The sequence below is a fragment of the Pollicipes pollicipes genome, unplaced genomic scaffold (assembly GCF_011947565.3).
Source record: "Pollicipes pollicipes isolate AB1234 unplaced genomic scaffold, Ppol_2.1 Scaffold_4740;HRSCAF=5597_pilon_pilon_pilon, whole genome shotgun sequence".
NCBI classification, from domain to species: Eukaryota; Metazoa; Arthropoda; class Thecostraca; order Pollicipedomorpha; family Pollicipedidae; genus Pollicipes; species Pollicipes pollicipes.
In genome coordinates this window covers 29,895,250-29,917,317 of record NW_023596545.1, presented here as the reverse complement: position 1 = coordinate 29,917,317, position 22,068 = coordinate 29,895,250, and the positions used below count along the sequence as shown (strand labels likewise).

At 52.3% G+C, this 22,068-nt stretch overlaps 1 protein-coding gene across 1 annotated transcript in view; it reads right to left on the bottom strand.

Moving 5' to 3' along the window:
- LOC119098180 (atrial natriuretic peptide receptor 1-like) overlaps positions 1-17,678 on the bottom strand; it is a gene marked incomplete in the record, with an annotated part of 112,682 nt that extends 95,004 nt beyond the window's left edge. Inside the window, 4 exon segments of the mRNA XM_037221106.1 lie at positions 5,593-5,674; positions 6,521-6,659; positions 8,546-8,637; positions 17,498-17,678. Coding sequence (XP_037077001.1) covers positions 5,593-5,674; positions 6,521-6,659; positions 8,546-8,637; positions 17,498-17,519 — 335 coding nt within the window.
- Between the last annotated feature and the right edge of the window lie 4,390 nt (positions 17,679-22,068).

The following is a 22,068-nucleotide window of genomic DNA, read 5'->3' as shown; positions in this document are numbered from 1 at the left end:
TCAACCGGATGGCACGATCAGCAAGTTACTTGATGGCGAGCTCAAGACGACGTGGAACGTTGACTTCGATGCGTTCGTCTGTTTTCAGCAGCACCGTGAGGTTCACTGTTTCCAGCGTAAGACGATAGCGAAGTGTGCCGCACATGCAAAGGTGTGTTTTCTGTGATGTGCGCATGAGCGGTTTCTATCCTGTCTAGTCGGCGTCCGTGAAGATGAACGATGTGGCTCTTTCCCAATGCGCGGCCCCCCGGAACCGACTTGAAGCCACAACAAACGCCAGCTTGATAGCGGTTCCGACCTCGAAACTACGCAGCTCGACTACCAAGCCGATCCACGCCGTCCGAGCGACTCGCTCCAGCCGCGGGAACGCTGTGAGCCCGGCTCGGCACGGCGGCCGACCGTACTGGTACCGGCACACGCCCGACGGCGAACACACGCCTGGAAGGAACACCTCGACGGCTGCACTCATACCGCTAGGGCTTTGTAAATTACTCACGGGTTTTCATACGGAGGTAGCTTCACATGGGCCTGAGCTGGTGCCAGTCGCGCTCATCCTCCACATCCACATTCATCGCTTCGCCCTGAGCTCTCGCAGTGCCTCGTCTGACCGGGAGCATGGGCGCACTCATGGAGCACCGGGAGCACTCACACATGAGCCAGACCCACGACCGCTGCCATCGGAAGCCACGCCCGGCCTCCCCACGCGCCGCGAGCGGGGGCCCAGCCCAGCGCTGAGAAACTTCAGGTGGCGGCAGATACGCCCAGACCGAACACGGTGCTGGCGTGCGCCCACTCCCTACACGAGCTCTTAGTCCGCAAGCTTTGCTGGGGTCTTACAGGGTGTGCGGCACTGTAACCTAGCCAACCAGAGTTGGCCGTTGATTCTTAGGAGTTGACCTTTGTCATTGGGGCTTTACGGCGCGCTCAGCTGCTGAGGCTATATGGCGTCGCTTGCCTCTCAGTCTCTGAACGCCAGTTGAGGTTCGCTTACTATCTGCTGGATGAAATATTTTTGCACAAGGTGTAGTCACTTTTTGGATAATGGCTTCAGCAGCTTCAAGTCTTGAAATGACCGTGTGCTGGATATGCAACCGGACCGGCTCATTGTAGTCGCCATGTTCGCGGCATCGCGCCGTCATTATGACAGCCTGATTGCATAAGTGCCGTTGTCTAGGCTGAGCCAATAGCTGGTGACTATTGGCAGAAATACCAATGGCTGGCTGCCAATGGTGACTACTGCCGTGGCTGAGCGTGACGCAGTAGCGTCGAGCTTTCGGGTAATGACGTGACTTCCAAAGCAGCACTGCACAACAGCCGGTTGATTGCAGCCGATACTTGAATGTGGCACAGGGTAGCGCGGAGAAAACTGAACAGGTAAGAGTAAAGAGTTCTTATGCAGAGAGTTTTTGATCTTCGATATGCCAGGGAGGTGCTGGTTAAACTACGTTACTAAGCAAACATCATTTATGTTGTGAGTGCTCGATACTTCACGCGAAGCTTATGTCACGAGTGCTTAATCACGAGATCACAAGAATAGCTGGAAATGTCCAACATTGACAACATAACCAATAATTGCTACAAAACGTCGTTTATCCAGTACCTATTGGTATGTGGCGTAGAACCAGGAGCAGCTCAATAACTTTCCTATTTATATAAATAAGAAGTACACCCATGCTTCACTCAATAATGACAGTTATATTGGTCGCACATTCAACACTAGACCTTGGTGGCGTTTAAATGTCAGCCCAATGGTGAAAGACGATCACCAACAACAGAAGCCCTAGAAAATCTCACATTCGTCCAGTCGCGACTCTGCAGAACATGTTCCCGATGGGTACGCTGTCGGCACAGGGTGTGCGCTAGCCGGACCTGCTGCGAGTGATCCGTCATATACGGCCCATCTTGGCAACGCTGAGTCCCATCTCAAGTATGATGGCAGCCTTGCGCTCTGAAGGTTCGCTGGTTTGTCCGCGGCTCCGCGGTCATCAGGGTGCGCAGCATCGGGTCTAGAGGCGACAAGTCAGGAGATTGGGCAGCCCATAGCTCGGTATTCTGTAGGCTGAGAAACACTCCCGTCCCGAAAATGCTCCTCCAGCCAGTGCACTAAAGCCCATGTCGTCCTGTCATGCTGCAGCCGCTCATCGGCTCGATCCGGCTGACCGTAGAAGCACTGGACTCGCTGGAGATAAGCACAAATCCAAGCGGGTCAACCAGGCCATGCCCCCCTTCCTCAGGCGGATGAATTTGGGTGAAAAATGACCCGTTTCTTCACTTCGAGGGCAATCTATGCAACTTCTACAGGTGGGAGTTTATTTGAGGGAACAATTCAACAATAATCCATTTGTTTAAGAGCGCCCCTCAATCCATGCATAACCAGAGTAGTTTTTAAAACCAGCGCACCTTTTGGATTTGGTCCCCTAAAGGCCTTTGTTGAGCCCCCCAACCCCACCCCACCCGCATGGCGCGTTCTGCATTCCCCTTGGCTGGAGAGCCATCTCCCAAAAGACACATTAAAACGAAGTCACGTTTGCTTCTCGGCTTCGAGCCGTTTCAGGGCACATTAGGTTCGTAGCCTGCTCGATCGCGCACATAAGCGGCCGCGGGAGGACGATGAGAACGGTCCCGGCTGGTGACTCTGGACAATGGCTCCTTAGTTGGCTTTCCCGTGGCGTCGGCCAGCGCTCGGTTGGAGCCCAGCCTGCTCGTCTGGCACGCTCAAGGCCTCTCTCACCCTCGACCTCCAGGGCATTCTCGTAGCGCGCTTTCTTTCAGCCCAGATTATAATCTGATCATACTGATGCGTGTCTTGCGTTGTTTCCTCGTGGCTGCTATGAAATTTGTGTGGCCTGCATGGCGTGAACTGCGTCCCGAGGAGTGTAGTGGAACAGCGTCACCTGGGGAGCGGTAGGCGGCGGCGCGCACGAGGCAACCGTACGTCCCTGGGTGCCGACGAGTGCATAATGCCGTGCCCCCTGGACGGAGACACCGTTGGGTTGATGTGTCGGGGCCGTCTGTTGGGTCAACGTGCCGGGGCCTTCTGTTGGGTCGGCTTGCCGGGGTCTCTGTTGGGTCGGCTTGCCGAGGTCTGTTGGGTCAGCGTGCCGGGGCCTTCCGTTGGGCCGGCGTGCCGGGTCTCTGTTGGGTCAGCGTGCCGGGGCTTCTGTTGGCCTGCCGGGTCCGTGGGTCGCGTGCCGGGGCCTGTGGGGCGTGCCGGGCCTCTGTTGGGTCAGCGTGCCGGGGCCTTCTGGGTAGCTGCCGGCTGTTGGCGGCTGCGGGTCTCTGTTGGGTTGCAGCGTGCCAGGCGGCCGCTTGTTGTGGTGCGGGGTCTGTGTCGTGCGGGTCTCTGTTGGGTCAGCGTGCCGGGCCGTCTGCTGGGTCGGCGTGCGGGGACGCCTGTAAGGCGCTTCTAGATTGGCGTATCGTGGCCGTCTTCGAGTTTTGAGGTATCCTGTGTGGGCGCAGTCGTGCCGACCCAATGTACATATTTGGTGAGGTATTTATCCTTAAAGAGAGTCGAGTTGAGTTAATGTATGCTAAGTTAATTCGGACTCAGGCTAAATGCTGTAACTTCTGCCGTTGGTGATCAGACGATTTTACGATCGGATGGAGGGATTAGGGCTCCAGCGACAGGTATCCGTAGAATGGGCTCCACTCCCAGACATCCATGCAATCAAAAAGTTCAGATTCAATATTTACATTCGAGAATCTGAGTTGCCGTATGTCGCTTGGGCCACGGCCGATACTGTGAAATGTATTAAAAAGATCGGATCAGTGGCGATCCATAAGCAGTCTCTGCCGACAGGCCTGATCATCTTTTGAGTTTGACTGGTTATGTATCCTCTCAGTATAACATTTAATATGTGGGTGTAGCATCGTAGGCGGTGGTGCGAGTCATTTCGCCCAATCCCAGCTGGGATGCCCTGGCCATTCCCCAACTTTTTGTTTGGGCAATGCTTGAGGTCAGCCCCAAAGTCAAACAAAAGCAAAGTAAAAAGAAAACAGTCAAAACATTTTGATTGGGATTCAAATATGTTCCCAGCTGTTTCCAACTTTGTTCTCATAAGGGGTGTCCGGGGCATAGGTCGATGTATCCCCGAGCGTCCTATAGCGACTTCGCACTGACAAATGTGTTCGAACTCGATCATAATTTGCTAACCTTTCCCCATACCGTCGGTCAGGAAAGGACGAGTCTTCCCCAAGCTGACTAGGACGATTACACTCTAAAAGGTACCTTTCCCAAGCAAATGCCAAACTTGACCATCGCGGCGGCTCGGAGGAATACAGATTTCCTAAGGCGGTAGCGGATGGAAAGGGGCTCAATCGTTGAACGCTTGGGACACATCAAACAGTCCTCAAGACGTTTGGGGGTCCCATGCTTTCCCCAACCTTCACCGAACTCTTGTTATTCTCTTGTGTATCTCAACGTTTACCCTGGGTGACGCATGCAATTATTGACTATTTTTTGGTCGCTATGCATCTTAAGGTGGTGGGCCGCTCCACTTCAGGATGTTCTTACACAGCTAACCCATTTGGCAGGCGTCCCACGCCTCGTGGATATAGGTGCGGTGTCCCGTGGACACACACTGCCATTGAAATATTTCCGACAGCTCTCCAGCGCCCCTCAGAGCATCGATTGGTCTCAACGTACAACCAACGACCAGCATATACTTATCAATGGGCTAGCGGCAAGTGGCCATGGCTGTGCCTCGCGTTAACCCTCGCCGTGATATGGGGGGAGGGGGAGGGGGGGGGGGGGTCGACGCGAACCTCCAAGAGTTTGTGAAGATACCTCTCCGGCATGCTATGCAATTGAACAAAACTTTTCAATGAGCTATGGGGTAACCATCGCGCGTGTTTTGACACAAGGGCAGGTGTTTCTAGTTTCTCTGGCTTCGGAGCAGCGGCGGTTTTCGGAAACACCGCTCAGCGATCAACGGCCGGCGCGGGCGCGGGCGACAGCCGACGGTGCCGTGGAACGCGCGCGGCGAGCCGACATGGTTACATTAGCACGCAGCTTCAAATCATAAGCATATGGTCAAAACACACAAAAATATTCACCACTGTACTCAAAATGAGCAAGCAACACGCCTGTTTAAGTTTCGTGTTGCCTCGAAGGGTGGTCTCGTATGCATGATGTTATGAGGGTGAAAAAGTGAGATTTTCTGGAAAATTCGACCTTTGACCTGGCATAATGGTCAAACATTGACTTAACAACGTAAAAACAGCAAAAATGGTGAGGTTTCGTTACGATCCACCGGTGATTTCCACTAAGCTATATCTTCATTTGTTTGAAAACTCTGGGGGGTGGCCTATCCACCCTTCTATCAGTCCGCGTGGGGAGGGGGGGGGGGGGCTATCGATCCTTCTATCAGCCCGCGTCAACAAAAACGCGTCCTGAAAAAGGCTGCTACTCCGTGAGGGTGACACACGACGCTCGCCGCGACCCGTCTTAATGTACCATGTGTACGACAGTGACGCTCGCCATGCCCTGTTGTAATGCACGTGTTAGCGATAAGTGACACCGCCGCGCCCCGCATGGACGTACCGTGCTGGTGGCAGCGACACCAAACATCAGGGAAGGTGCTTGCTTACCGGTACATGAAGAGTGACGCAATCAGCATGATCAGCATCGCCCCGCTCAGCACTATGCTGACGATAGCATATTTTGGAAACGCTGAAAAACAAGATAGTAGTTAAGCTTTCATCAAACGGCTGACAATCGCGATCCTTACAATGCAGTCTGAGCTCGCGTCGTCATCTGCAGTCTTGCGACAACATTATATTTGGACTCTGGAGACTACGGCTACATCAAACCTGGGAAGCGATGCATTACTTGTGCGCTTTGCGAAGCAAAAGCATACGCGCCTGCCGTTTATTACCTGTGGTGCTCTCAAGACCCAAGTACGCAGGCATACGTTAAGTTACGCTTCATTTTAGTTATTGCTCTAAGAAACTCTCCTCAATTAAGCTTGACTGCAGGCTTCACCGGCTTAGGAATAGCACTCGTGGTAGCCGCATTGCGGGAGATCTCAACGGCGCGACCAGCACTGGCGGCAGCCAATGGCTCCCTACATCCAGACAAACACAGGTGGCAGCCAGTGGCTCCTTGCACCCAGACAGGCACAGGTGGTACCCAGCGGCTCCCTGTATCTAGACAGGCGCAGTTGTATCGAGCCGCCGGCTGCCACCTTCATCTGTCTAGATACAGGGAACGGCTGCCACCTTCGTCTGTCTAGAAACAAGGAGCCACTGGCTGCCACCATCGTCTGTCTAGATACAGGGAGCGGCTGCCAACTTCGTCTGTCTAGATACAGGGAGCCACTGGCTGCCACCTTCGCCCGGTCCGAGAGTCCGCGATCTCTGTCGTCTATGTTGGGGATGAACGGAGTAAACTGCTGCCTGTGTCTGGGAAGACGAAGCCAATGTTGGGAAATAAGCTTGTCACCAGTCCCCTGTACCTGGGCACACACAGCTGTCGACTGCCACCAGTGTTTGGGCAGACACAGCCGTTAACCGTCACCTGTGTCTGGGCAGAGGGAGCCGTCGAAGCCGCAAGGCGGCGTGTCAGGCGGCGGTGCCATCCGGCCGCCAGACCAGTGGATGGTCTTGTTCTCCTCCATCACGAACTGGTGCTTCACGCCGTAATAGTTGGCCACCACCTGGCGGTGATCCGGGCAGGTGTCAGGTCGGTGACGTCACCACCGGCGGCACGCTTTTTATGAGTTTGATCTAAACCCTCTGAATGGATGGATTTCTGGGATCAGCGCTCACGCCAACCAGTGCTTGTTGTGTTGAGCCCTGACCGCCACCATCCGATCACGTAATTCCATGTCAACGGCAGAATTTAGTGACGAAGCGTTAACGTGCCGCAATGCTCGGCACGGTCCGTCCTGCTCTCTGACATCCACTGACATTTAACGCGGCCGCTACCACCGGTCGCAGACCATGCCTGTCAATGCCAAAGAGCGAGCGCATAAAGCGACTCGAACCCACCCCACCACAGGTGGGTGGATCGGAGGGCAGGCACTCCAACCGAGCCACCGGGACGCACGTGACCAGCCGGACACGCTGCCGTCACCCCTCTCGAGGCGACCATGCCGACAACACGGCATGTCACACCGAACATTGAGAAGGTCGCCAACCGTTTCCTGGGCATTGGCGAGGAATTTTTGCTCCCATTGCTCCCATTTGAAACTCCCAAAATCCCAAAAATCCCATTGCTCTCAGATAAATTTGATTGGCCGAAAGTTGTTCGATTTTGCATTTTCTTGGGCGGGCAGACAATTCTGGTGTCAAAAGCAATTTTCCAGCCTCAATAAATTTGGGAGTTATGATAGACTGCGGCGTTTGTGTTTCATATTTGGCGGTATCGATGTCCATTTATCGTTAGCGGCACCATGGCTGCCAGACTGAAGGTTCCAACGGGTGGTACTCGCCTCGCACAAAAGGTCAACGCTTTGCCGAATTATAGGACCGTACAGACAAGAGTTCTCGTAAAAATGAAGGTGTCGTGCGGATCTCGAAAGTAGGCATACGTTGAACTCAACACACATTTCGGAAGATAAGTCCAGTCCCTTTCAGAATAACACCATTTCATCTTTTGTCATGCGACTGCTGCTTACTATCGAGTCTTGCTGCAACGATCAACATCGTGTTATTGCTTCTCCTCTCGCCTACTCGCATCCCACACTTCCAAGCACTTTCCTCCAATCCCCGCTTTTTGACTTGCTCCTTAAACAGCACTACATTGCCGACAGGGATGACTGACACGTGTGCTGGCTGATCCGTCATGCGCGGGATATTTCATCAGATAAGCCCGGCTGCACGCTGCCGCAGCGTCCTGTGCCGTTCCCAGCATAGCAATCATGTGACGGAAGGCTCAAGTCACGCGTAACGGACAAGCCGCACGGGAGCTGGAGCTGATTGGCTTCATATGACCGCCCCCCGGGAAGCCGGTGTGAATGGCGCCATATTTCCACTGAGGCGTGGCTGCGGACGACAGTGAGGCGCGCTGCAGCTAACGTCGAATCAGTCGCGACACATGACCAGACTGAAATCGTGCGGTCTTCGCCGCCTGGCCAGCTGACAGAGGAAACGAGGCGCCAAAGCGCCGGGGTCCGGCCGCTTGTCCCAACTCCCCCGGTAGGGCGTGGGCCCGTCTCCCAGCTCCCCCCGGTGGGGGGGGGGGGGGTGGGCCCGTGTGTGTCCCAGCTCTCCCGTTGAGGCATGGGCTGCTGGCCCAGCCCCTCCGGAAGGCGTGGGCTGCTGGCCCAGCTCCTCCCGACGAGCCGTGGGCTGCTGGCCCAGCTCCACCAGCGGGGCGTGGGCTCGTGTCCGTCCCAGCTCCCCCGGTGAGGCGTGGGCTGCTGACCCAGCCCCTCCAGTAAGGCGTGGGCTGCTGGCCCAGCTCCTCCCGACGAGCCGTGGGCTGCTGGCCCAGCTCCCCCGGTGAGGCGTGGGCCCGTGTCCCAGCTCCCCGGTGAGCCGTCGGCCGCTGCCCTGCCTCGCCGGATGTGTACGCACGAGCATGCACCCCCACACTCACCTCGAAAATGCCCGTCTTCGGGTTCATGTCAAGAAGAGAGTAGTCGGCCTTTCGATCTCCGTTGCTGTCGATGGAGACAAGACCAGTGATCCCTGTGGGCATGGTGGAACGTCTACTGAAGCCTGCGTACCCATCATTACTTGAAGGTCTTCTGAGGCTTTGCCCCATCGAGGAAGAAAGTATGTTTGATGGTGCTGCCAGTGCCGGACTGAGAGACAAAACGCCCAGACCAACACCAAAAAAAGGAAGGGGCTTACTTCTCCTCTCCACGGCCAGCCATCATAAAGTGCATCAATTTCATGTACATATACCAGCTGTTATAATCGCAATAACGGCTGTAGCGATCATACATCCAGCTGCAACAATAGCAATAGCAACTGTAACAGCAACAGCTTCAAAAATGACAATAGCAGATAGCCGGTTTGGTCGGCCGCTCAGTGGCCAGTCCGCCGGACTCATGCGGACACGGAGAGCAGACACAAATCAGCACGAAAGGAGGCCATTTCGCTAAAGAAGCACGACTTGACAGAAGGTCTCCGTTGAAAGCCAGCAGTGCGATGATGAGCTGGACTGCTCCTCTGGCCTTTGGAGCTGATTTACTGCCACCATGGCCTCATAAGCCCGTTCGTGGCGGCCGAGTTAATGCAATATTTATGGTTCTTCTGTCATCGCTGTACGATTCGGTCTGCTTGGGGTGGGTGATTGAAACCCTCCAATGGGAGATGAGCGCTGGAGAGTCGATTGAGACCCAGCTGCTCGACCAACTGGCGTTTGAAGTCTATTTTCGGCGTAGGCCCCAGCCGCCCAGCGTAAACTTCCAGTGACAGCGTCTGGCACTCCCACCTGCGCCGCTCTCTGTAACAGCCACTGGAGCTGTCGAAACGTGGAATATAAAACGTCGGGTGGCACAACTGCGGCACGGACGACCCACTTGTGTATTCAGAGTCCTCTGATCTCGCCATACGTATATTCCGAGTCCTCTGATCTCGCCATACGCATATTCCGAGTCTTTTGATCTCGCCATACGTATATTCCGAGTCCTCTGATTTCACCATATGCATATTCCGAGTCCTCTGATTTCACCATACGCATATTCCGAGTCCTCTGATCTCGCCAAACGCATATTCCGAGTCCTCTGATTTCGCCATACGTATATTCCGCGTCCTCTGATTTCGCTTCAGATAGCGCATGGCGAAATGGCCTTCCCAAAGTCAGCATGGCCACCAGTTTCGAACGCTCGACGGATCATCATCCGCCTGCCCATATCCACACCATATATGGAGTGTTTACACGTTTCTATCGAAGTGGTCACCGATACTGCGAACACGATTCCATCTCATGGGTGCAATCTTCCGTGCACTGTGTTGCACGAATCCTTTTCGATTGCGGTGCTCTAAATTACCTCCTCGTTTCGATCATGGTGCTCTAAATGACAACTTTTTACTATTCCAGCGGGAAATCGCATTACCCCGTGCATTCCCGACGTTGCCAAAGTGTGCCACATGCTGTCACATCTTATCAGGGGCCGATTTATTGCATTTGGTCTGAAGGAGTTTCTTTAAAAACTTGCTCTTAGATGGAATCGATTTGCGGTAGTGGGTAGAAGAAACTTCTCAGCGTAAAACTTGTAAATACGAAGCATCTTTCGAATGATTGGATATTTTGATGAATCGACTGACTAGTTTTCAGCCCCAAAGTACACCATCGGTCTGTGCATGGACGCGTTTTGTTCGTTGCACGCTTTCAAAATGATAACTCGCTTAACCATCCATCCTTCGGGGATGACCAGAAAGTGAAACCTCGTTCACGTCGAATGGTCCAAACTGCTGTAGAAATTGTGGACTGACACTTCAAAGACCATCGACAGTGGTGAGCATGGCCGTTCTTGCTCTATACTTGAATACAGCAATTCATCAGATATCGAACCAATTTGATGTTCAATAAACGCCCATGGCAAGTATGTGCATAGGTTAAGCAAGATAACACCAAAATTCATGTTAAGCTTACCTTTGAGAAATATATAAGCAATACCTTAGTTGGCTCTCATGCCCCATAAGGCCGAGATTATGCTAGATTACTCCAAATGCAATTAATGTGCTCGACTAAAATGTCTAGCGCCGAATTGTTCGAAGCTTTAAGCTATACTTGATACGTAAATTCACATCAAATAATTCAAAAACTCATTGCCATTTGTTAACCAAGAGCCAAAGTCTTGGGATCGGACAGATTTCTGCAATCAGCGTCCACGCTTAACAGTTCTTGTTGCTTGATACATGACTCCAACATCCGAACGTGCAATGCTACGCATATTACGATATAATATACGATACGATACGCATATACGATATATTGGCCATGATATTACGATATCATGGTCAATCGCCAGAATTTGGCGGGACAAGCTTAAGGTTCCCCAATACCCGGCACGATGCGTCCTGGTCTCTGACGTCACCTGGCCTTCAGCGCGGCCGCTGCCACATGCAACAGGCCATCCCCATCAAAGACAGGTAGTGAGTGCTTAAAGCGACTCGACCCCCCTCCCCCCCACACACTCCTATGGGCAGGTGAGTCCGAAAACAGACGCTCTAACCAACCATGCTATACGGACCGCCAGAAGATAGCTCATTCATTTGATGCAACGAAATAGCTTTGTTTTTCAAGCACCACGCAACTACTTCGAAAAAATTGAGCTTTGTTGAAACAAATAATAAATAAGTTTGCAATGTCCTACGGAAGCCACGCAGAACATATTTTTCAGACGTAGCGTTTCGCTGACATGGATCCATCTTCCAATCGGTGCAAATCTGCCGACTGGGACGAATGAATGGATGGGTTTCAAAGACAGCCCATCATTGATTTGGAAACGCAGAGTCTGAAATCTAAAATTTTGCTAACGGGCTTCCCAGTGACATGGCCACGGTGCAATCTGGTAAACCAGCGTGTTCTAAACGGCTGGACACCTGAGAGAAGCCACTGAACTCCTCAGCTTTACACCACGTTTTGCGGTGCGGGAAAAGCGAGATGATAACAAACGTTCCAGTATTACATGCTCTGTGGGTTTGAATCGTATAGACATAATGCAGCTTTATACAAAGACAATGCATACACTTCACAGCTAATTGTCCTGATTTACATGATTTGTGCTATCATTAGCGACACTCGTGCCGCCCAATTTACACAGGCGGGGAGTCGTCTGATCCAAGATTATTACGGTTCGATATGGCGAATGAGTTTCCGAGCCTCGGCCCTTCAGCGAGATCCGTGACACGAAATAGCGCCTTGCATAATGGGCTGCAGTGGCTCTCAACCCACTGCCACAACACAACAAAACGCAGATGTGGTTTTCAAAAGATACCCTGAAGCCCTACGTTGCGGAGAGGGCCACCCAATCTGAGCAACAAACAGTTGTATGACTCGCGAAGTGACTTTTGCCACCTTGCAAATATATATATATATATATATATATATATATATATATATATATATATATATATGTATATATATATGTATATATATATGTGTATATATATATATATATATATCCTTGTTTTACTCGGCCTCGTTTATGTGTGTATGCTGCATGTGCCTTTCTGACCTTCCGACTTTCGCCTTGCTTTGACTCTGACAGGTAAAAGTATAACCGAACCTATATTACCGGAGCGGAACTCGCGTATTTGTTAAATGACGAACAATACAAATCAGTCCAGTGATGTATCTAGTGGACATTCCACCCAAAAGGACGGTGGAAAATGCTGTGCAGGGAGACTTACGACAAGGCGTCTCCTTGTAACCGCCGGAATGAGCTGATTGCGTATTTCGGAGAGCACTCGAAGCGACGCTGCACGCAAGCGTTTCGGAGCCGCGTTCTCAATCCCACTGACTGTATCATGTGACAGCCGCCGATCGTTCGCCCCGGCTGGCGCTGGACGACGACCATAAGGTTCATCTGACAATCTGGTGGCACGCCAGCCACTGCCTCAGCGACTTCAGTGCGGCGCCCACATTTTCGTCTGCGCGATGCCGCCGGTCATCTCAGCGAGAGTGTCTGGGACGGACGGCACCATAATGAGCGTGCCGTTCCCAGCGTCAGTTGATGAACAGCGATCGATGAACGCACCGCCGCGCGGTCCTACGTCAGCTCACGGTGGGGACCCGCCCGGTCACACATCACCTGACGGTGGGGACCCGCCCGTTCACACATCACCTCACGGTGGGGACCCGCCCGGTTACACATCACCTTATGGTGGGGACGCGCCCGTTCACACATCACCTCACGGTAGAGACCCACGCAGTCACACATCAGCTCACTGTGGGAACCCGCGCGGTCCCACATTACCATACGGTGGGGACCCGCGCGGTCCCACATTACCATACGGTGGGGACCCGCGCGGTCCCACATTACCATACGGTGGGGACCCGCGCGGTCACACATGATCTCATGGTGGGGACCCGCCCGGTCACACATCACCTCACGGTAGAGACCCACGCGGTCACACATCACCTCACTGTGGGGACCCGCGCGGTCCCACATCAACTCATGGCGGGGACCCACCCGGTCACAAATCACCTCACGGGGGGGGGGGGGGAGGGGGACCCGCGCGGTTACATATCACTTCGCGGTGGGGATCACCCGGTCACACATCACACTCACGGTGGGGACCCTCCCGGTCACACATCACCTCACGGTGGGGATCCACCCGGTCACACATCACCTCACGGGTTCGCGGTTACATACCACCTCGCGATGGCGCACCGCTGTTCGCCGGTTCGTGGCGCCAGCCAAAGAATGCTCTACATAATGTAGTAGGAAACGGGAAGTTCACATGCATAACAACAACCACTTGAATCGTGCTCATTTGAGCTGCAAGCTTTCGACGGAAGCCCACGCGGATTTGAACAGGGATACATCACCGCTGCTTTGTACAAACAAGCCCAGGGGGACACGAACAGCAGAACGTTCAACAGCCTACGTGCGGGCACGAGCCCACGAGGGCTTACGTCGGGCTGGTGATCCATAAAAATCCGCTCCCACGGGTTGGTGAGCGGCCTTTAGGGATCGGTAACTACCGATGACGTTTTATTGCAGCACGGTTGGTCAAAAGCACCACCCTACCGTAAACTTCCAATGTGAGACAAATTTTCTATAACCTGACTTCCGTTATCATGTGAATCCCTCAGACAGCAACAAAACTACAAAATTCCAAGCTTATTATATTTCAAATTAAGCCAATGATCACGAGCTGCGAAACTGAACAGCAGAGGTTTATAGATTCAATTTATTGTAGTTTATATATTGTATATATTTAGTGTCCTCTTCCTAGCTGAGAGTGCTGGGGCTTGATTTTATGATTTCTGGTGTTAACGTACGGTTTATTGCGTCGCTAGGATAGCGGGAAGGGCATTCCTGGTTACCTGTTCTTGGGTAACGGTACAGGAAATGTTCTAAAAAATGCCACGCCCCAGTCGCTCCGCACTCTGGGTGCCGAGGTGTGGCACAAAGCATTTAAGCCCGTGAAAAAGAGCAAAAGCCATCTTCCTGGCTCATGTGTGCCCGACACGTGGGACGTGCAACCCCCGCACTTGACACCAAGGGATTTCCCGTTCAACGGCCTATCGTGGCATGCCAGTCTCGTGTTACTATGTGCCATAAGGGCGAAAATCCCGCGTAATCCGCAAAAATGGACGGAATCGGCACAATACATCTATACAGCTAATGAGAACGTGTCACATGACACGTGCATCATGACATTGTAGACGTTTGAGTAATTGGCCCTTAGATCGCCTAACGAAGCATGCCAGTCTCGACGTACATCCTTCCACGGCTTCTGGGATATAACAAAAACGTGCAAGCCCCTCAAAAGAGCAAAAATGTGTTAAACTATAGTTCAACACCTGGGCGCCATCACATGTCGCACGTGTCACCACACATAATCACCTCGGTCCTACCATTCATCATCGAAGCGCGCCAATCCCGGATGTGTTTGCGCCGTAGGTGCCGAAATGTGGCACAAAACGCGCGGAAGAGATCAAAATCCATCTGTGAGCCCTCGCCACGTGGTACGTGCGACCGTACTATATCGCATTGTACACATTTTTGTGTCATTCCCGTTTTGCTGCGACCCATCGTTGTCGAGATTTTGGTGCGAGATGGCATAATCGGCCGGAGGCAATGCATTACAGCAGCCAGTCATTTAAACTTGGGATCTTGCAATTTGTCCTGCAATTTGCAGCGCAACATTGCGCTGCACAAACTAGCGATGAGATTGAGCGTGTAGCCGCGTCAATTGTGAATGAAACAAAATCCACGCATGTACGCACAATGCGAACACGGCGACCACCACGCACACCGCGCCGCCGACTCCCACACTCGACTTGATATTTTGCCCGCGGACGGCACATCCGTCAGCCCACCGCCGGACAGACTGGACGAACATCAGAATGCTCGTCAAACATGAATGCCGGCGGTATGAACAAGGTCGACAGCCCGCAGCGCAAACGGCCATTTTAACCCTCAACGCCTGAGTTGTACGCCGGGAGCCGGTATAGTAGCTTGTCGCCGTCGAGGTGAAAAATCAGTCACGCAGCCCCTTAGTCCAGGCTCATTTGCGAGCGACATTTCTTTTTTAAGTGTGATCAACAAAAGGGTGTATTAGAGACAGCACGAATCGGCGGACACGCTGATGCAGTTTTCAGTTGATGCAGCTTTAGATCACGCATAGTTTTGACGGTAGCGGCTTGCATTCGGCTTCGGTTTTTAAACCTAAGCCCGTTGCAGTGTATTGATATTTGCAGCGCAATGGCGCGTTTCAGAAACACGCAATGCTCACTGAAAATGTAGCCGCTTCAACTGTAAACGTTGGGAAACAAAATTCAGACCTCTACCTGCTTTGCGCGCCGAGACATAACGGTGAACGTAAAACCGCGTCAAAAACGGCCGATTTCATCTTGTCTACACGTGTGCACGTGCCACGTGTGACGTGGCGCCGAAAACGCACCCGGCTGCGATGGCCCATGCCGTGCTTTATCGCGCCGCGCAAGTTGCATGTCGCTGCGACCGTTGGTTACCGAGATACGGCTCCGAGAAGCGACGTGTGTCGGGCTGTGGGCCGGAATCGCGAAACTGGCGTCACCCATGTTTACCGTATGGGATTTTTGCGCTTTTTTCGCTCGGCACGCCCTCATTTTTGCGAAATGCAGAATTTTGGCGCGACTCTGTCAAGCGCAGCCGGCGGATCTCGGTCGTGTGTAAATTTCATGCCAAAATTCCTGACCGTTTGGCCTGCAGATGAACCAATGGACCCCTCCCCCACACACACACGCCCACACGCACGCACGCAGGCACGCTTCCGCCACATTTCCGGTCACACACACACACACACACACACACACACACACACACACACACACACACACACACACACACACACACACACACACACACACACACACACACACACACACACACACACACACACACACACACACACACACACACACACACACACACACACACACACACACACACACACACACACACACACACACACACACACACACACACACACACACACACACACACACACACACACACACACACACACACACACACACACACACACACACACACACACACGCACACTGCTGCTTTAGTAACACAGAAGATAAGGAGATACAACGTTGGGCGTTTTAATGGCGAGTCCACTGCTTTGCTACCAACCGAGCTAACCCGGATAGCACGCGGACAAACGTCAGATAAGGTGGACAAAGGACAAAGGTCAGGCGAGGGTCACTTCATCCGCTGCACTGCATCCAGTGCCGTAAAGCTTTTGCAGGGGTCCATCTCGCTAATATGCGATTTCAGGGCGCGTTTCCCACATATTTATTTTAAAGCTCAGGCCACTTAGTTCTCTCACAATGCCTTCTTGTCCAAGTGCCCCGGGAGCGTCGCTGAACGCTCGGGCTCCCAGCGCCGTGTGACCGGGGCGCTATCTTGCATGAAAGTGGCAGCTGACATGCGCACAATCTTCCTTTGGGTTTGCGGTCCACTGCTCGCCGTTTTTGAGAGACTTGTTGAGAATCTTCCGCACAGAGTAGGCTGCATGGACAGTATGTTTTTCGCAGAACCACGTGCAGTTCTGTGAGGTGCAGGGTACTCAGGTGGCAAGGGAGTACTTCCGTCCAGTGCTTTGTCACATACGATCGTTCTTGGATTTTGAGGATCGGGAGGGTTAAAAAAAAACAAGAGTTGCTGATCTAAATGATTTTGAAAAAGCGGTCCTTTTTCCAATTCTTTAATCTTATTTTTACAGCTCCACCCTGGCTGCCGGCCGTTTTCGCTCTATTTTGGCACTTTAGCCCTGTGGAAGCCATAGCCTAGTGAGCGCTTCGCGAAATGGTACTCCGTTGTGCTGGACATCTCGTAGTCCTGGCCTTTCAAGTTGGTTGCTCATTGTCCCATGCTGTAGCTTCTCTACAGCGCAGGAGGGCACATACGAGTTCCGCCACCTATTTGACAAGTAAGGGTCCGCCGAAGAGTGCGTTCCGCTGAGATATTCTCCATGTTAAAATCTTCTCCATTTTGTGTTCAATGATACCAGTGCCTTGGCAACCACTCTGGCGGATGGCGGCGTGGGACCATTGCCATAGCTTACCCACTTCTCGGGAGAGAGCGTCTTTCGTAACACCCCTGTTCGCTGGTCGGTCATGTCTGAGCTCTGTGGCCTGATGCAACCAGATTAATCAATTGTTTCCAACCCTTTAACTGTTTCGTTCCCCACGGACCATGCTTTTTTTTACTCAGATCTGAATGCGGAAGAGCCCAGGGTATTCAAAGCGCGCAGGCATCGGCACGCAGACACCGTTGCATGCGACATCACTCCACCCTGGCGGTCAGCTGTTTTCGCTCTATACTGGCTCATCGCCCTTTCGTATGCCATGAAGCTGTTTGCCCACCTTGGAAAGTGCGGTTCCACATGGCATGGGTGACTGCAGACCCGTTGCTAATGCTGTAGCCTGCCTCCAGCGTGTCGTTCAGGGCGTAGGCGTATAGTATCACTGCCTCGTGGAACGAGGCGATGAACGTGTTCACCACCGACTCGGGGTAGGTGTAGTTGAACTTCTTTTTCGCCACCTCCTTCACCTGTTGGTCAGAAAGGCAGATACATCCTCAGTCTTCGCCCGCCGCAAGGAGTCAAGGTGAGGCACCACGCACAGCTGAACTGCCGCTCATCAATCCGTGCTAGGCGACGCCATGAACGTAGGTGCGTGCACTTATCGCCTGTCATGAGGATGCGTCAATGACATTACGCCGACGCTACACAGTGCTGATCCACCAAAACACTGCATCAAACGGCTGTGTCTGCTAACTCCTACGCTGAAGGTGACAATGTCCAGCGTACGGGCCATCGGACATGCCCTTAAGGACTAAAGCAAATAGCACACGTTGCTTAGGGGTTGTGTTTTTGCTCAATGACACACTGGTGCACGTGATCAAGGGGTGCAATGCCCGAAATAACATTTCAGTCTAGGACAGTCAGCGGAGACATACGCGGTATTCAAAGTAATTCGCTTTAAGGGATTATGTCTGAAACAGGATCTTCGCCATGCTGGTAATACAATGCCGGTCAGATTTTGCTCAAATTCAATAGATCGCCCGCAAAAAGGCGACGTACTTCGTCCCGTTCCAGTGATCAGATTTCACACACTTGGAAGTTACATATTTTAGCAGCGGGAACTGGGCCACCTTCTGCCGCTCGACAGCCGGGAAGAAACCATCTCAAGAGCACCCGGGCACTCCAACAATTTGCGGCTGTAAAATATGTACGGCCAAAGAGCGGCGGAACATTGCGCCGACAGACGCCGGCCCACCACCGCCTGGCAGGCACACGGAACGGCGGAACATTGCGCCTACAGACGCCGGCCCACCACCGCCTGCCAGACACACGGAACGCAGCGGCCGGAGCTCCCAGTCGGGCAATGTAGGCGCCAGGCAGGGTTTGGATGCACGACGTGCCTTCTCTATGTGCCTTGGCGAAATCTGTTCATTCTAAAGTCGGGATGTTAAAAACACTGGGCATTATGACCGCAGCAGTGGCTATAGCCTTGCACCAATGTGCAAGAGGTTGCGTGTTACGCGAAACCCCATTTGGAGTGCTATAAAGCAAAGTTCTAAATCGGACATGGATATTTGCTTACCTCGGTGGAAGTAAAGGAAGTGGACTCTTTCTAATGCTAGTGTTTGGGCAAGCCACTTTATTACTATTTTGAAGTGTGCCTGAATAAGAAAAAAGATAAGCGAATAGTGTGGACACCTATACACACACACACACACACACACACACACACACACACATATATATATATATATATATATATATATATATATATATATATATATAATTGTCGATAGACAAAACAGCATAGCGCTTGTGGTGAGCTGCAGTTGTCGGCATCATGACTTATCCTGTCGTAAGTAATACCACTTTGAAACTGTTCACTGTTATGATGTATTCCAATAACTCTTGATAACTTCATATCAGCAGGACCCGTTGGCCCGTTGGAAGGTCCCTTACTGGCAAGAAAACCACTGTTGAGATATGCTTTGACAATACAAACCAACTTTACAAAGTGTCACTTGGAGTTATTTCAGGCATCAGCGCGTTCTAGTCCATGTGCGTATTCTGTCGCGTATAACCTCAGTCACTCAAATCCTGAACGTCTGCTGCCGAAAGTGCTCAAGTCGAATAGTGAACTGTAGTGTGGCGCATCGGGCATGTGACCCACTGACTAATCCCCTGTTAAAGCACCGTCGGGCACGTGACCCCCCGTGACACAAGCACGAATACGAATGCCTGCAACGCAAGTCGGGTGACCCGGGATGTGAAAATACATACGATGCTCTCAAATTGTTACATTGTAACACATCTAATGCATTACCCAAGATTCGTCCGGTGCTTAAGCTAGTGAAAAATAAGGAAGACTAAGGCCTTCTATTTTATTCAGAAAAATTGCTCGACTTGAACTGTTCACATCGAATAAAAACAATGGATTTATTTCATCGTGGCCCTGCTTGCGGACAAATTAAGAACGCTAGTGCCAGAGCCCTGTACTTTATACCTCACCGGCTTGAATAAGAGAAGCCAGCACCAGGCCTGCAAATTACACATTGCGACCACAGCCAGGTTGGTAACACATTGCGACCACAGCCAGGTTGGTAACGCATGCCATGCTATCGCGGATGGCCTTCGGATGATATCTGCTGGTGTTTTCGTAACCGGACCCTCAACGGCTCTCGAGTGACAAAGGTTGTTGGCGAATTACGAGTCTTTGGTGGCTGTTTTGATAGCATCCGAATGGCAGAACATAATCTAAACCATCCTGGTTCGCGCGCGCGCGAGTGTGGGTGTGTGGTGTGTGGTGTGTGTGTGTGTGGTGTGTGTGTGTGTTGTGTGGTGTGTGTGTGTGTGTGTGTGTGTGTGTGTGTGTGTGTGTGTGTGTGTGTGTGTGTGTGTGTGTGTGTGTGGGTGTGTGTGTGTGTGTGTGTGTGTGTGTGTGTGTGTGTGTGTGTGTGTGTGTGTGTGTGTGTGTGTGTGGTGTGTGTGTGTGTGTGTGTGTGTGTGTTGTGTGTGTGTGGGTGTGTGTGTGTGTGTGTGGTGGGTGTGTGGGTGTGTGTGTGTGTGTGTGTGTGTGTGTGTGTTGTGTGTGGTGTGTGTGTGTGTGTGGTGTGTTGTGTGTGTGTGTGTGGTGGGTGTGTGTGTGTGTGTGTGTGGTTGTGTGTGTGTGTGTGTGTGTGTGGGTGTGTGTTGTGTGTGTGTGTGTGTGTGTGTGTGTGTGTGTGTGTGTGTGTGTGTGTGTGTGTGTGTGTGTGTGTGTGTGTGTGTGTGTGTGTGTGGTGTGTGTGTGTGTGTGTGTGTGGGTGTGGTGTGTGTGTGTGTGTGTGTGTGTGTGTGGCATACATTATGGTTATGCACATGTATTCACTCCTGAATAAGCTTAGCCGCGGCCGACGTCATTAGCTGACAGAACTGACTTCGTTAGCTGACAGAATTGGCTGCCTTCGAATGTGAACCACACTCCATACTATCGCTGGCAATCTGTGGTAGAATTCAAAATGCATGAAAACTTTTAATTATTCACTGAGATGAGCCTGGTGTTTTGCGTGTAAAGTTTCAAGGAGATTACTTCCAATATGAGTATGTACTTTTGGCGAAGTTTGTAATCGAGTGCCAACTATTTTGCCGTGGGAATATCTGCCGGCGCCCATGGTGAGACTTGACTTAACGGGCTTATACCGCCATTTCCGTGTTGTAGTTTGGTTTATAAATTGTCTCTCACACATATACACTCATGTGCATGGCTAACATGCAAAAATCGGTTTAAACATACTGCCCTCGGTGTTCTGACCGTCTCTGGAGGGAGAGCGATCGTGTGAAACCACACAGGACCAGCAAAGACCCGCAGCCCATGCGGAGTACAGAACATTCAGCTCAGGAGTCCAGGCGGCATGAAGCTGCTGCCGTGGCGAACCGCGAACACTGACGTCACTTAACGTAATGAATGTCACTGAAGCCGAATGGTCTTGCCACATTTCGTCACTGACATGCATCATCTACCAAAAGTTCCTGTAAGACTATGCGCAGCCACGAACTTCGCGTCCATGTACTGCGGACATCCATATTCCGCCTGGACTTCTGCTGAGCCGGAGGGAGGAGGGGAGAGAGGCGCAACGGAACAGGAGAGTAAAGGCGTCAGAGGTCGAGCGCGCGGCGCGAGCGCGGAACTGCGAGCCGCGCCCGTTGCCGAGCTATTGATTAGTCTTACTCTCACGGCCGGCCTCGGCTTGCCGCCGGCTACACGACGTCGGCGCCATCGAGCGTCTTCAGCGAAACGCGCGCGCCAAGAACTCCCCCGCGCAGGGTCGATTTTGCGCTATGAACGGTCCTTTGAGACGACGCCGCTGAGGGGTGCGAACGGCGCCGGTGTCGATAATCTCGGTCAAAGGATCCGACGCGCACGGGCGGTGTCATGCAAAGCTGAGGTCATCGCCAAGCCTCTCGCCATCAAAACAGATTCTGAGGCGACCGAATGCAATGCTGCGCGCCATTGATAGAATAGAAGGGGCACAAACCAGCGGCAGATAGTCTCCAGAATTTCAGCGGATTTCCGCTGCTGCTTTTCTACCCATGTCGCAATACGTTTGATTTCGCTTTGGGGTTGCGCGCTCCAGGTCGTGCAAGTGGCACGTTGCGTTTAAACGCCCGGGAACCTAGGCGGTGACAGTCACACCGCTTTATGATCACCTGCTCTCGGATAACCCCACCCGGCACAGCCCCTTATGCGATATTTGGACCCTTTATACTGCACCTCTGAGCACGTAAAGTCCCAGTGTCGTTCTCTTTGCTTGCTTGCTGCCTAGTTTAACATAAACCACTTTCCATCACTATATATCGCCTGATCTTCGAACCCATCAGGCCAATGGAGCATCCACAGACAAAACACCTCCCTGGCCCTGCTTTGCCCGTCAA